Here is a 15,113-nt window from a genome sequence, read left to right on the forward strand (position 1 = left end):
CTGGCCAGCAAGAATATTAAATAGCTTAAAAACAAGAGGCATGACCACTGGATCTCAAAGTCCATTTTTAATTTCATTTTTTATGATTCTGTATTCTGCAAACTTTTCTAGAGGCCCTGAAAAAGTCTGGCAATTCATATCAATTTTCCCTAACATCTCTATTCTCAGTCTGTTGTCTCCATTAACAGATAGAGAAGGTTTTTCAGCAAAAATGGATCTCTCAATGGTAAGAAAATGAGAAAAAATAATGAAACCAAACTTCTGGGTACTAACAACTAATTTTAACAAACACTGATTAGGTAACGCAGTCTCTATAAATATATAGGTAATACTAAAACTCTCATCTACAACAGTGCAACAGATGAATAAACAATCTAAAACTCATTTAGAAAGTATTTTATACACACACCCTTCCTTTTGCCCACATGTATAAATTCCTTTCCAATTAGCACAATTCACAATAGAGATGGAGAAACAAGAGATTTGAAAAGATGGAGAAGTCAATTCCTAACCCTGCTCCTCAACAATGAATATTTTAAATAGTAACGTAGAGATTTTAATGTATGACTATGTATACTTGTTCATTCTTTTATGTGAGGTCTTTGAGAAATTCTAATAAAAACCATTTAAAAAGGATCCTTTTTTTTTTGAGATCCAGGACTGTTTCTTTCCCCACTAAAGGTATACCTGTTTTAGGTCAATTTAATGAAGAAAATGTAGATTTCTGGAAAATTGGACTGAAATTACTTTGTTTTACAAAAATGTAGGAGCCCATGAGTACAAGTAGGCTCAAAGTACAGAGGACTTGATGGATCAAAGTACAGAGACACTAAAACTAAATTTAACTAAAAATGTTCAATTACTATAAATGTAAAAACAAGTGTGGACCCCGAGAAGATTCATTTGATGTTAACCCCAAGAAGGAATTTATCTGCTAAAATGGACTTCCATGGTCCACTGAGGGCCCCAATTTGATGAATAAGAGTTAGGGACCATTTGCTGTCCGGGGCTCCTCACATACTCTGTGTGAAGGGAAGAACTCAGACTGAAGCTTCCCCAACTGGGTCCTGCTTGTTTCAGCACCTGAGTCAACCACCAAAGGGAAGCCCTGGTTTCTCCTTTTGACCAATGGACTGAGACCTGTCCCATCCAATCAGAACTAGACAAACTCATCTATACTGACCAATCAGAACTGCACAGTTTGGAAACCTCATTTACCTGAAATGGACCAAAATGGAAACTGCGGACAGGGAAAATTCTCTGTAAAAGGTGACCTCTCCTTTGTCTTGGCAGAGCACAATTTAGGCTGCTACCTGAATGGGTCTCCTGGGCGGCAGCTTTTCTTTTTTTTTCTCCAACAGATGCTTTTTTATCTTAGTTGCTTACAGACCAATAGGCCAAGGGAGGATATAATGTCACTTACCTAATACAGATTTCAATTCTGGTACAAAGAAAAGATATAAGAGTGATATGGGACCACTTCAAGTATTTAGACATCTGCTGAAAACTTCACCCTGCACACAGCAGAACACATAAAAAATTGATTTGCCTCAACATTTAATATCTTAAAAGGCTGAGGAAGAAATGAGAATTGCACCTGTTCTGACCATCACCAACAAATTAACTCAGGGTATAAAAACGATCAAAATACTGGAAGGAGGAGGCCATTTCATCTTAAATTTGTAACAGAACAGAAAGAAAATTCTAAACATAGACGTGCAAACCAATTTTTAGAAAATCTGATCTAAAAACATTCACAGCACATTTAATACTAAATAATTATTTTTAATTGGGGGTGTGGCACTGATATTGTGAAAATGTTTTAAAAGTCCTTATCATCTGCTACAATATTTAGTAATTAAATGATCTGACACTTGGGATGGAATTGGCTTTAAAATATTCCAGGGGGTTGAGGTTTGAATAGTATAGATGAAAAAAAGAATGGCATCAGTTGGTTAAGTGTTAAAGATGAGTGAAAAGTTAAATGTTCACTCTGCTTTTGTATATGTTTGAAATTTTCCAAAATTAAAATTTTTTGTTTAAGTTCAATGCAAAGATAGACAAGTCTGGAACTAAAGTAGTAAAACAGTGATGATTATGATGATAACAATGATGAAAGCTAACATTTATACATTTAATTTGTGCCAGAAACTGTTCTAAATACTTCACGTTACATTTAATTCTATATGGTTGGTACAATAATGATGCCTGCCGTCATGTGCTGCATAACGACATTTTGGTCAATAACAGACCGCATATAGTAGAAGGTGGTCCCATGAGATTATAATGGAGCTGAAAAATTGCAGTCGTATAGCGATGCCGTTGCTTGGTCCTGTGTAGCACAGCACATTACACAAACACCTCTGCGTTACAGGTGCCTGCAGTATTCTGTGCGGGTAACATGCGGTACAGGTTTGTAGCCTGAGCTGCAGGTGATCCGAATTTGTCATCCTAAAATATGTCTCTTTGGCATAAGGATTAGTTTAGGCTGTTTAATGTTAAGAAACAGCAGATATGAGAGAAGCTCTGAGAGCCAAGGTGAAGTTGTCCTTTGTGAAACACATGTACATTTGTAAGGTAAATCTCCATTTGTCAAGGAAGCTCCCTCAGTGAACCGGAAGAGGGGGATGGCTTTACCTCTAGAACTCTTATCAAAGCAGATGGCAAAGACTTAAATCTGCATTAACTACCTTACCCTTGTTTACTGTGCTTTCCCTGGTAACATCCCATAGCTGACTTTCCTCACCCCAACTTGTTTTGAACTGAAGATGGTATTTAAGGTGGGGGCTTAAGCCATTATGGTCAGTTACTGTTTACCTCGGTCTCTCCCATGTGTACAGAAAGTATACATGTTTTAAACTTTTGTTTTTCTCTTATTAACCTGTCTTTTATTACAGGGATGTCTCGGCCAAGAACCTAGAAGGGTAGAGGAAGAGTTATTTTTTCTCCCCTACAGAGCACTAGGCTATATAGGATAGAGTCTAGGTGTGCAGTAGGCTGCACTGCCTAGTTCGTGTGAGTGTACAAGGAAACCTCTAAAAGTATCCCCATCCTTAAGTGGCAGCACATGACAGTATTTCAGAAATAATAACGAGGTTCAAGCACAGAGATTATGTGGTTTGCTCAAGGTCACACAGTTAACAAGGGTGGGAGCTGGGCTTCCAACTCAGGCTATCCAGTTCCAGGGTCATGGCTTTAACTAAATGTCATCTGACTCCCAGAGGCTCTAACAGCCAAGTTAGTACAAGAATACAGAGTACAAAAAGAGGTCCCCCTATAAACAATAAAACTGTACAAAGAGCTCAGATTATTAAAGACAAATGACAAAAAGAATAGCTAAAGGTGAATGATAGTATAAATCTATTAAGAATAACATAAAAAATAACATAATTAGAATGAGGTAAGGGTTGAAAAATTTTTGATATAGACTCAGACTAACTGGGTTCCAATCCTAGCTCAGCCATATACTTGAGTGACTAAAAGGAAATTATTTAGCCTAAGCTCTAATGTACTCATCTTTAAAAAAGGGGGTTAGTAATAGTCTGACCACATTGAGTTATTAGGAAAACAGTGTATATAAGGGGCTTAGCATAGTATCTGTCATGTTAATACGATAAATAATTGTTAGCTATTATTAAAAATAAAAGTAATAAAAATCATATTGAAAGATGTCCATTCTCACCACTTGTACCCAACATTACACTGGATGTTTTAGCTAGGTCAGTTAGCAAGAAGATAAAATAAAAGGCATCCAGACTGGAAAAGAAGTAAAATTATCTCTATTAGCAGATGACATATTCTTATATATAAAAAATCCTAAGGAATCCACCAAAAAAACCTACCACAGCTAATAAATGACTTCAGCAAGGTTGCAGAATACAGTAACATCAATATACAAAAGTCAACTATTTCTATACAGTAGCAATGAACAATTAAAAAATGAAAATAAGAGTGAAGAAAAACAATTCCATTTACAATAGCATCAATAAAAAGTAACTAGGATAAAATTAACCAAAAAATGCAACTTATACACAAAAATTACAAAACATAGTTGAAAGAAATTAAAGACCTAAGTGGACGGAAAAATATCCAATGCCCATGGATTAAAAAAATGAATATTAAGATCCCAATAGCTAAGATCCCAAAATTCATCTAAAGTATCAATACAATCACTCTCCAAATTCCAGCTGCCTTTTTTGCTGACATTTACAAGCTGATTCTAAAATCCATATCGAAAAACAAGGGACCCTGAATAGACAAAACAATCTCGAAAAAGAACAAAATTGGAGGACTCACAGTTTCCAATTTCAAAACTTATAGAATTAAGGGTCCAGAAATACACTTAAAGGCAACTGATTTTTGACAAGAATCCCAAGATAATTTAATGGGGACAGAAAAGTCTTTTCAACAAACAGAATAGGGACAACTGGGTATCCACATGCAGAAAGAATAAAGTTGGATCCTAACCTCATACTATATAAAAAGTCAAAGTGGATCAAAGAAAATATTGGCAAGGATGTAGAAAAACTGGAACGCTTGTGTTAATGCTGGTCAAATGTAAAATTGTATAACTGCTATGAAACACAGTATAGTGAGTTCTCAAAAAATTAAACATAGAATCACCATTTGATCCAGCAATTCCACTTCTGGGTACATACCCAAAAGAAGTGAGAGCATGGACTTGAACAGATATTTGTATCCCCTGTTCACAGTGGCATTATTCATAATAGACAAGAGGCAGAGGTCATTCAAGTGTCCATCAATAAAATAACTGGACAAAAAAAAACCACGTGACACACAGACATGATCATTATTCAGTCTTTAAAAAGGAAACCATGTCATATGCTACAACATGGATGAACCTTCAGGATATTATGCTAAGTGAAATACGCTAGCCACAAAAAACACATACATGATTCCACTTATGAGGTACCTACAGTGTCAAACTCAGAAAGAAAGTAGAACTGTGACCGCCAGAAGCTGGGGGAGAAGGGGAGGCAGAGTTGCGGTTCTGTGGGTGTAGAATTTCAATCATGCAGGATGGGAGAGTTCTGGAAATCTGTTGTACAATAATGTACATGTGGTTGACAATACTGAACTGTATATTTGGGAGGCTGGGTATTTTTTGCCTCAAAAAAAGCATATACATATAAATTCTATATTTAAATAAACATCACATAAGCTTAGGTTTGGGAACAGTAAGATATAAGTGCTGTTTTCTCTTGCCCATTGAGGATTATGAAATTAAATAAACTTTTAGAGAATTAAAAAAAAAAAGGAAGAAAGGGAATTCTGAGATGTGCTACAACATAAAAGAATATTGAAGACATTGTGGTAAGTGGAATAAGCCAGTCACAAAAGTACAAATACTGTGTCTTCCCAAAAATAAGACCTAGCCGGACAATCAGCCCTAATGCGTCTTTTGGAGCAAAAATTAATATAAGACCCGGTCTTATTTTACTATAAGACCGGATCTTATCTAACATAAGATCGGCTCTCATCTAACATGATATAAGACAGGGTCTTATATTAATGTTTGCTCCAAAAGACGCATTAGGGCTGATTGTCCGGCTAGGTCTTATTTTCGGGGAGACATGGTATTATATGATTCCACATATATGAGTTACCTAGTCAATTACGAGACAGAAAGTAGAATGGTGGTTGTCTGGGACTTGCGGGTGAGGTACTGTTTAATGGTATAGAGTTTCAGTTTGGGAAGATAAAAAAGTTCTAGAAATGGACGGTGGTGATGGCTGCACAATATGAATGTATTTAATGCCACTGAACTATATACTTAAAAATGGTTACCATGGTAAATTTGATGTTATGTATGTTTTACCAGGATAAAATGGATCAAAGACCCAAATGTTAAGAGCTAAAATTATAGAAAACAACAGTAAATCTTAGAAAACTGCAGTAAATCTTAGAAAACAGCAGTAAATCTTACAATCTTGGATTGGACAGAGGTTTCTTAGCTATAACACCAAAAGCACCAGCAATAAAAGAAAAAGATAGACTGAAGTTCATAATAGAAAAACTTTGTACTTCAAAGGACTTCATCAAGAAATTGGAAAAAAAAATACAAAATATGAGAAAATTTTCCCAACACACAATATGAGAAAATAATTGCAAACATCTATTGCAGAAGGGATAGTATCCAAAATATATAAAGAACTCTTACAACTTAACAACATGAAGACAGGTAACCCAATTAGCAAATGGGCAAATGGTTTAAAGAAACATTTCACCAAAGAAGATATAGAAATGGCCAATACATACATGAAAAGATGCTCGCCATCATTAGGAAAATACAAATCAGAACCATAGTGAGATGCCAGCAGATGGCTATATAATAAAAAAGACCATAACTAGTGTGGAGAAATTTGAACCCTGTATATTGCTGGTGGGAATGTAAAATGGTACAGCCAGTGTGCAAAACAGTCTGGCAGTTTCTCAAAAAGTTAAACATGGAGTTACCATTTTACCTAGTAATTCCACTTCTAGGTATATACCCAAGAAAAATGAGAACATACCCAGATAAAAACTTGTAAATAAAAATTCACAGCATAATAGCCACAGGTGGAAACAACCCAAATGCCCATCAACTAATGAGTAGATAAACAAAATGAGGTAATATTATTCAGACATAAATGGGAACCCAAAAATGGCAATGTTCTGATACACACTAAGATATGGATGATCTTCAAAAACATTATACTAAATGAAAGAAGCCAGACACAAAAAGCCACATCATATGATTTCATTTACACGAACTGAGCAGAATAGGCAACTCCATTGACACAGAAAGTGGAGCTGCGGTCCAGGGGAAATGGGAAGTGACTGATAATGTGTTGGTTTTTTGTGGGAATGATAAAAATGTTCTGGAATTAAATAGTTGTAACAGTTGCACAACTTTGTAAATATACTAAAAATCAGTGAATTACACATTTTTAACAGGTGGGTTTTATTGTATGTCAATTATAGCTCAACAAATAAAAACCTAAAGAGAAAAAAAATTACACTGAGAGTAGTAGTACAAAAAAACGGTAGCCCAAAATACTGAAGCAAAATATACAATGATACTAGATGACAATGAGAAGGCAGAAATATTCTTCTTTAGCTCCTGTTTTTCTGCCAATAGTTGGTACAAATGGACATGCTGAATAATCATTCTTGAAAGGAAGCTGAAGTTCACATGAGGCAAGGTGATCGGGACAGTACGCCAGAATGGAGCCTTAAAAAGGCTCAGGCCACCCCTTCAAATAATAAAAGGAATGGAAATTTTATCACTGATTTACTGTCAATCCGAAATATGTCAATCCAGGTATCATGACAGGGTCAAAAGCCTGGATAAGAGAAAATATGGTAATTTCTAAAGAGAAAAATTAGTATCTGGAAATTCCAGATCAAACTTATTCCTTATAAAATTCAAAACTCAATTAACCAAAATGTTTGCAAAGCTAAAAAAGGAATAGGCCAGAGAGGATTCACAATGAACATTCATACCAAATTAAATGCAATCTCTATTTTAATAGGTTTACTTTATTGCAGATAAGAACGCTATAGGTACAGTACAGCTCAATTAAAGCAAACCATTTGGCAAAAGCTTTCATAATATCCATACAAAAAGGCATGTGGGTTTGAAAATAGTAAGTGGAACTAACAGTTACTGAACAACCCACAATGTGTGTCAATGAACTGGTGTTAATCTGGAAGGAGCCTAGTTGACCGGCACATTTCAGAGTCCTTTATTCTGTCACTTTAATATTTTTAACAACTTGAATGAAGACCAGGTAGGCATTCCTACCAAATATGAAAATGAAAAAAAAAAATAAATCAGAAAGAACAAGTAATATTAAATGGCTAGATCAAGACTAACAAAATGGAATATGAAGGCCTAATTTTAAGCTAAAAAAATTCAATACACAAAAACAGGATCAGGGAGACTTAAACAACTATGTACAAAAGATACACGGTGTAATTGACACTACTGGCTCATATTAAGCATAGTAACATAAGTTAAAACTGTTAGTGAAATATTTGGTTTCAAAATAATAGCATTTAGCTCAAGTAATTATAGCTACCACACACTATCTGGTCAGTATCAGCTGAAATGTTCTGTACAGTTCCAGGTACCATGTTTACTGACATTGAGCAACCAGAATTCATTAAGAGAAAAATGACCACATTTGAAGGATTAGAGAATTACATTATCTACACAATGATTAAATAAATTGCTCCGAAAAAGAGGCAAGAATGTTGAAAGAGTGTGGTGGGGAGAAGGGATTAGAGCAGGGGTGTCCAAACTGCGGCCCTCAGGCCAACTGCGCCCAAGATCCATTGTTAATTGGCACGCAGCAAATTCCAAAAATATATTTAGTTACTTAAATAAACCAGGTGAGGCAATACGGTACTTCACCTCGAGTGAGTGGCCCGGCTGTTTGTGTATTTTACTGCATATGGCCCTTGGTAAAAACGTTGAAAAAAGTTTGGACACCCCTGGAGTAGAGGATCATGACAGTAATCTTCAAACACTTTAAGGGGGCCATTCATGTGGAAATGTGATTATACTGGAGAAAAGCAAAGTATAGTGGGAACAGCATAGGCTTTGATGTCACAAAGACCTATATTCAAATCTTGACTCCATCATTTACTGTGTGCTATTTGATGCTTAGAGAGAGATTGCTTCTTAGTACCTAGATAATGTTACCTATCTCATAAATGGATGAAAATTAAATACAATTAAGTGCGAAAATGTTTATAAGCTGCCTGGTCTAGTCTGACACTGATACACAATGTTAGTTCCTTTCTCTGAACTTTCCCTAGTTGTTCTAGAATAGTGTTTCCCAAACTGAGAAATACAATCCATTAATGGGTCACAAAATCAGTTTAGTGGGTTATAACCAGCACATTTTTCTAAAGAAACAGAACAGAATAGAAAATATTGGAGCATACCACGTGTACTAAAAGTAACTATAGTTTTGTGAAACTTTTGTTTCAATTATTCATATTCCTATGTACTAGGCTATGATGTAAAATGTATTTTTATCATGAAGCAACCCCCCCCCCACCCGCACCCTCCCAAAAAAGCTGTGAAAGCCAGGGGTCTAGAGCACTATTTTCTAAGCAGGTTCTATAGATACTAGTTCCTTAGGAGCACAAATAAGTTTAGGAAACAAACCATAGCACTTAGAGATTTACTGTATTCAATACACATTAGCATATCAAAAAGTCCATCATTAAAAAAAAACACATTTATTTTTGTTGACCTTCGATTTTCCCATATACATTTGACCTCAGACCCACCATTATTTTTTTACATAGTATCTACTGACACATTCACTACTAGCATTAGCATTATACGGTATACACTTGGGGAAAAATATTACTCTAAATGAAAAAGATACAATGGATGTAAATTACAGAAAGACAATTTTTAGCTTGCTAAGAAAAAACTCGACTTTTTTAATCTTCCCATGCCATTAACAGCCATCCCTTCCAACTTATACTCCAAACACATATCCCAAAGCATTTTAAATATATTTATCAAACTTTCACTTCACACAATTTTTTCAGAACAAGTACAGAACATCTATAGTATCAAGATATTAGCTAGGATCAAAGCAGCAAGCAGGAATCATCTGGTCAAAAGAAACTCCTGACATGGTATTTAAGACTTGTTTTACTTTAACAAACCATATACTCAGAAACCATAGAAGCTTCTCCAAGTGGAGTCAATGTGTTCTAATAATACATAATCTAAAATGGGCTGATGAGTGCAGCTAATCCTCGTTATTAGAGCATCATAATCATTACTTGGAATAGGCATGTGATGATATTTGGATGATTCTGGGTTCTTTTTAAGTGTATACATGCCCAAAATTCCTTTGGAAGGACGTGATTTCACACTAATATGAAAAACTGTCATTATCGTAGTCAGTTCTAATAATACCTGGTATCACTTGACAATAAAATAAAGGTTTGACATCATATATTCAAGGGTATCTCTGTAATTCAAACCTCCTAACTGGGAGTTACAAATATCTCTGACTCTGCTCTAGCAGTTGTCAGAGCATAAAATTCCCTTCCCACTCTTGCTTCCCCCAAAGCTTTAAAAGTTTGTCTCAATTACACTATTCTTCCAAATTTCTGAGCACTCTCAGTACTTTTAGTCATACCACTCCTGTTGGCAATTCACTGAATAAGTCCTAGCTGATTTAACTGCATAAAACTTGGCTCCCAGCAAGTCTGTAACTGCCTTCATGAACAGGGATCAACTTTTAAGAATCTTTAGAATCTCTCCACAAGATCTTTTAGGAGCTCAATAAGTATTTCTTGATTTAAATCACTAAGCTCAAGAGTAATAGCAGGTAGTCTATATATACGCCAGACTCAGAGCTAAAAGGATACATCGATTATTTCAGTCTTCAGAACACCAAAGAGATAAGAACTATTATTTTTCTCCGTCAAATAGAGGAAGAAAACGAGGCTGAGCGTAACTTGTCCAAGGTCATACAACTAGTAAGTGGCAGAGCCAGAGCCCGAATCCAGGCAAAGCTCCTCACTACCTCAGGACACTGTAAAGTTGCAGCCCTGCAATACCAGAGTCCAAGGAGTATTTCCATTTCACTAACTTAGGAGTTACAAGTTTCAATTTCAACAAAGAGTAGGGACATTTTAGCTAAAAGTTAAAACTTTGTAAAGAGGTAAATTAAGAGAAAGCATCTCCCGCAGACATCATTATGCGGTTGCAATAAAAAAAGAGGGAAAACGGTTCCCACGTCCTTTCCATGTATGGAAGTGATATTACGGTGGGGTTCACAATTTTATCAAGAAGTGGCTGATGACAATACAGCTTGGGCTTAGATTTTTAAAGAGCCCTACTTAAAAATGGAAAGGGAAGATGGATGGGGTAACTGTCCAGCTCCAAAAAAAAAAATGCCAGATCTAATTCTTGTTTCACAAAGAAGAGCCAGGGCTCTTGTTCCACCCTTGAGTCTTCACACAAAGCAACACCATCCCCTGCCCTCTCCACACAAAGCAAGCTTCACCCCACTCCCCAAAGGGGAGCGCTGATTCTCACGGTCTCCCCACTGCTGCCTGCGATGCCCCCATCTCCCACTTCTCTCCAAAACACCGACGCCACCACACAGGCGGAGACCACTCTGGCCTGCTCCCCGCTCCGGGTGACCCCGCATCACGCACACCCCTCTTCGACATCCAAAACGCCCGGGCCACCTACCCAAAGCCAGCATTTCATTTCACACGAAGCAGGATCCCTTGCTACAAAGCACTGCCCCACCTCCGCCTCCTCCCACGGCGAGCGGCCCTCCCCAGGCCGCCCGACCCGCAGACCCCAGAGGAGAAGTGCCGGCTACAACCCCCTTTCCGCTCGCACGCGCCGCGAGTCCCCAGCTCGCGCTGCTCCTTCTCCAGCCAAAGCAAGAAAAGCACGAGTCCCCCGTCAGAGAGCGGATCCGACCGCACAAAGCGAGCGGTCCTACCGGGGGACCCTGGGAAGACGCTCTCCGCCCCCGGGCCCGTCCCCGCCCAGCCCCGGCCGGGAGCCCCGCGCTCACCAGCTCTCCTCCTCCTCCTCCCAGCCCGACAGGCGCTCCAGCTCCTCGGGCCGCAGCGGCTCCACCTCGTCCAGCAAGCCGCCCTCGCCCGCCGCCAGCAAGGAGGTGGCGTCCCGCGGCTCCTCGCCACTCGTCCTCCTCGAGCCCGACCCGGCCCCGCCGCCCGACTTGGCGTGGAGGCCCAACGGGAAGCCCCGAGGGGACGCCGAGCCGGAGGAGGGAGCGGACGCGCCGGCCCGAGCCGGGCTGCCGGGCCCGAGGGAGCCGGCGCCCTGCACGGCCCCGGAGCGGCTCCTCAGCTGTTCGTTCTGCTTCTCCAGCTTCTTCACCAGCTCCTGCAGTTTCCGCACCTCCTGGTCCGCGTTCACATTGGAGTTAACGTCCTCCATCCCGGTCCCGCCGCCTCTGCCGTCCGCCACCCGCTCGGCCTCACAGCGACAGGGAACGAGCCCAAGCAAAGAGGCGTCGCCGCGGCTGCCGCGCTCACTCTAGCCGAGGCGCCGGCATAGAGTAGGGCCAGGCCCCACCGCCAGGGTCCCCCCAGCTCGGGTTCCGACGCGCCGCTGGCCCCAGCCGAGCCGCCTCATCTGCGCCGGCTCCAGGATTGGGGGAGGCGGCGCCAATATCCGGCCTCGGCCGCCATCTTTCCTCCGTCCCTCCGCCCCCCGCAGGCCAGCCCCGTCGGTGACCTCAGAGCGTCGAGGGTGGACCCGGCCCGGGCGGGCGCAGCGAAGACCGGGCGCCCAGCTCGCGGCGGGGCGGGGCCGGGGGCGGGGCTTCCGCCGGAAGGGGCGTGTCCGAACTGTCGGCGGAGGCGGGGCACTGCCCCGCTGGCCTGGAGGAGCCGTTCGGGCCTTAGGCGGGGCGGCGTCGTGGAAGGTGGACGCGCATTGGCCGAAGAGGAATGTGGACTTGGCCCGGGTGGGAGCTAAGATCGCGAACCAGGATTCTCTCGTCCCCGCCTGTAGGTGTTGGATGAAGGGAGTGTAGTGCGTTCTCCTCCCCCAAACACGGGCGTGTGGGACCAGCGGGCCGATCCTGTATTCCCTCCCGGCTGGTTCTCGGATGTGCGCTCCGCCGGGCCCCGTGGAGACAGTATGGTTAATGTGTTCTGCAAATATTTTATCCGATGCCTGCTTGAAATAGGAGATGGTCAGGGCTAGCAGGCGCGTCAGAGACCATCTGTGATCCGCGTCTGGAAATGAGAAAACAATCCCACATGGTTAAGAGAGAGCTAAGGTCAGAGTAATAACCATACATTGAGTGCTTACTACAGGCCAGACACGATGCGAAGCCCTTGAAACGCATTATCTCACCGATTCAAAGAGTTTTCCCGACGGAAAGTTGACTGCAGACTGGAAAACCGCTCCCCTCTCCGCGCCTTTGTCCGTGAATGGACGCATAATCTGCTCTCCGGATAAGTTTTCTTCGGGAAAACTTTTTCATCGTGTGTCTTGACTTCTTTAAAAGTGTGTGATAAAAAGTACTTAGGAAACATGTTGACCTAGACTGATGAATGTTGAGAGATGTATGAACGTGAATATCCGCCCTCTGCGGCGCCCGTTTACAATGTGTACTCCGGGCAGCAACACAAAAGACACTTACTGCTTTGTCCTGATCCTGGTTCATTCCTCTTCATTGTCAATTGTGTGCTCGGCTTTTGTTTGCAGATTTCTTCTACTTGCTTCCTCCTCCCTTAGCTAATACTGATCCAGTCCTCGTAAACCTGGGTGTGGACTCAGAGGCCCTGGCTCACTTGCTTCTACCCTTTAGCCTTTCTGTGCCATGTTTTCCTGGAATAGTCTTCCTGCCAAATCTGATTTCTTAAAAACCCTTGCTCACCCACCCAGGAAACCTTTTCCTGACAATTCCACAAAGATCTAGTTGTTCTGTTTACTCTAGCATTACCTGATTACCTAGTTTCCAGCACGTGTTTGCACTTTTTAAAAATTCGCTTCTTTGTCTAAGAAATCTTTGTTTTGTTTGTCTTTGTGTGTAATACTTGATGGAAAAGGACCATTTGTTTTTGTTTTCCGTATCTAGTGTAGTGAGTGGCTGACACAGTGGTCATTCAATACCTGGTTTATTGAAAGTTAGGTATAATGTAAATTCTGACATGTCAAGGACCAGATAGATATTTATTCATAGCAAAAAAGCACTAGGTATTTTGAAAGCTTTTTAACTATAAATAACGATTTTCCTAGCTATGCACACCCAGGCAAACGGTGTCTTTGTCTGCTAACACACAATAATTGTGAAGTAATAAGTATTGGCTGTATAATGCATATCTAAATATCATTGCTGTCTCTGACACGTCTAAACTAGTTGACGGAGGGTTAAACATCATGACTACTTCCATACAGCACTTTTCACTTGTATCTAATGGTTTGTGAAATAGATGCTAACTAGACTGTTTCTGTAATGAGAACACCTCAAATATACTCTTTGAAAGAAATAGTTCACGTGACACTATGAAGTTAAATACTAATATTCTGTTGGGTAAGGAATGGTTAATGTGATCGGGAGTGATGAATTTAGAATCAGAAGGCCTGGTGGCAGATTCCAGCTGTATCACAAATGAATGTGGTACTTGACCTAATCTCTGGTCCTTAAGAAGGTCATGCTGGCTCTATATTCAAAGTATGTCTGAATACCTCCTAACACCTCCACTGCTGAAACTCCAGTTCAAGTTGCCATCTTTTCTTGTTTAGATGACAGTGGTACTCTCCTAATGGACTTTTCCACTTTGCTGCTTGCAATCTGTGATGCATGCAACAACCAGGCGATCCTTTGTGTAAGTCAGATTAGGTCACTTTTCTGCTAGGAATCCTCCATGTGCTTCCCAATGTACTTAAAGTCAAAAGTCCTTTTCTTGCTTATGTGACTGGATACTACAGCAAGTATCACATTGACTACCACTTTTCCACTCCATCATTCTATCCCAGCCACAATGGCCTTCCCGATGTTCTTCAAACATGCCAAGCATGTTTCTACTTTGGAAACTTCGCACTTGCTGTTCCTTCTGTCTAGTAGCCATTCTTCTTCCACATTGGTGCATTACTGACTCTTCATTCTGGTCGCAGCTCAAATATCACTTACGTTCATTATCCTTATTACTACTATCCTCATGAAATACCATCCCTGTCAATCTCCATCCTCTTAGCCTGTTTCATTTTTCCTCAGACACATTTTATATTTCTTCCTTTGTTTATTTCCTATCTCTCCCCAGTGGAATGTGAACTGTGAGAGAACAGGGCTCACTGCTATATCGCTGGTGCCTAGAACAGCGCCTGCTATATGATAGGTGCTCAATAAATGTTGAATGAATGACTGGATTTAGGTCATGTGAAGCCTTCTAAAAGACACCTTCACGTAAACGTATTTGTTGTATCTCAGATCATTAAAGTGGAAATTCCTAATAATGTGGAATGGTCGTTGGTGTTTTAAATTATATTTTCCTCTTCCAGAAGAGCAACATGTCACACTGTATATGTCATCCTCAAAACTAGGTCATTCTTCATTTCCTGGGTGCCA

General features: G+C 40.4%; 1 protein-coding gene across 1 annotated transcript in view; it reads right to left on the reverse strand.

Moving 5' to 3' along the window:
• SLAIN2 (SLAIN motif family member 2) overlaps positions 1 to 12,248 on the reverse strand; it is a 74,607-nt gene extending 62,359 nt beyond the window's left edge. Inside the window, exon 1 of the mRNA XM_081053952.1 lies at positions 11,580 to 12,248. Within this exon, the coding sequence (XP_080910078.1) occupies positions 11,580 to 11,968 (389 nt within the window). The 5' untranslated portion in view covers positions 11,969 to 12,248. The remainder of the gene's footprint in view (positions 1 to 11,579) is intronic.
• Between the last annotated feature and the right edge of the window lie 2,865 nt (positions 12,249 to 15,113).

Source organism: Rhinolophus hipposideros (assembly GCF_964194185.1).
Source record: "Rhinolophus hipposideros genome assembly, chromosome: 1".
NCBI lineage: Eukaryota > Metazoa > Chordata > Mammalia > Chiroptera > Rhinolophidae > Rhinolophus > Rhinolophus hipposideros.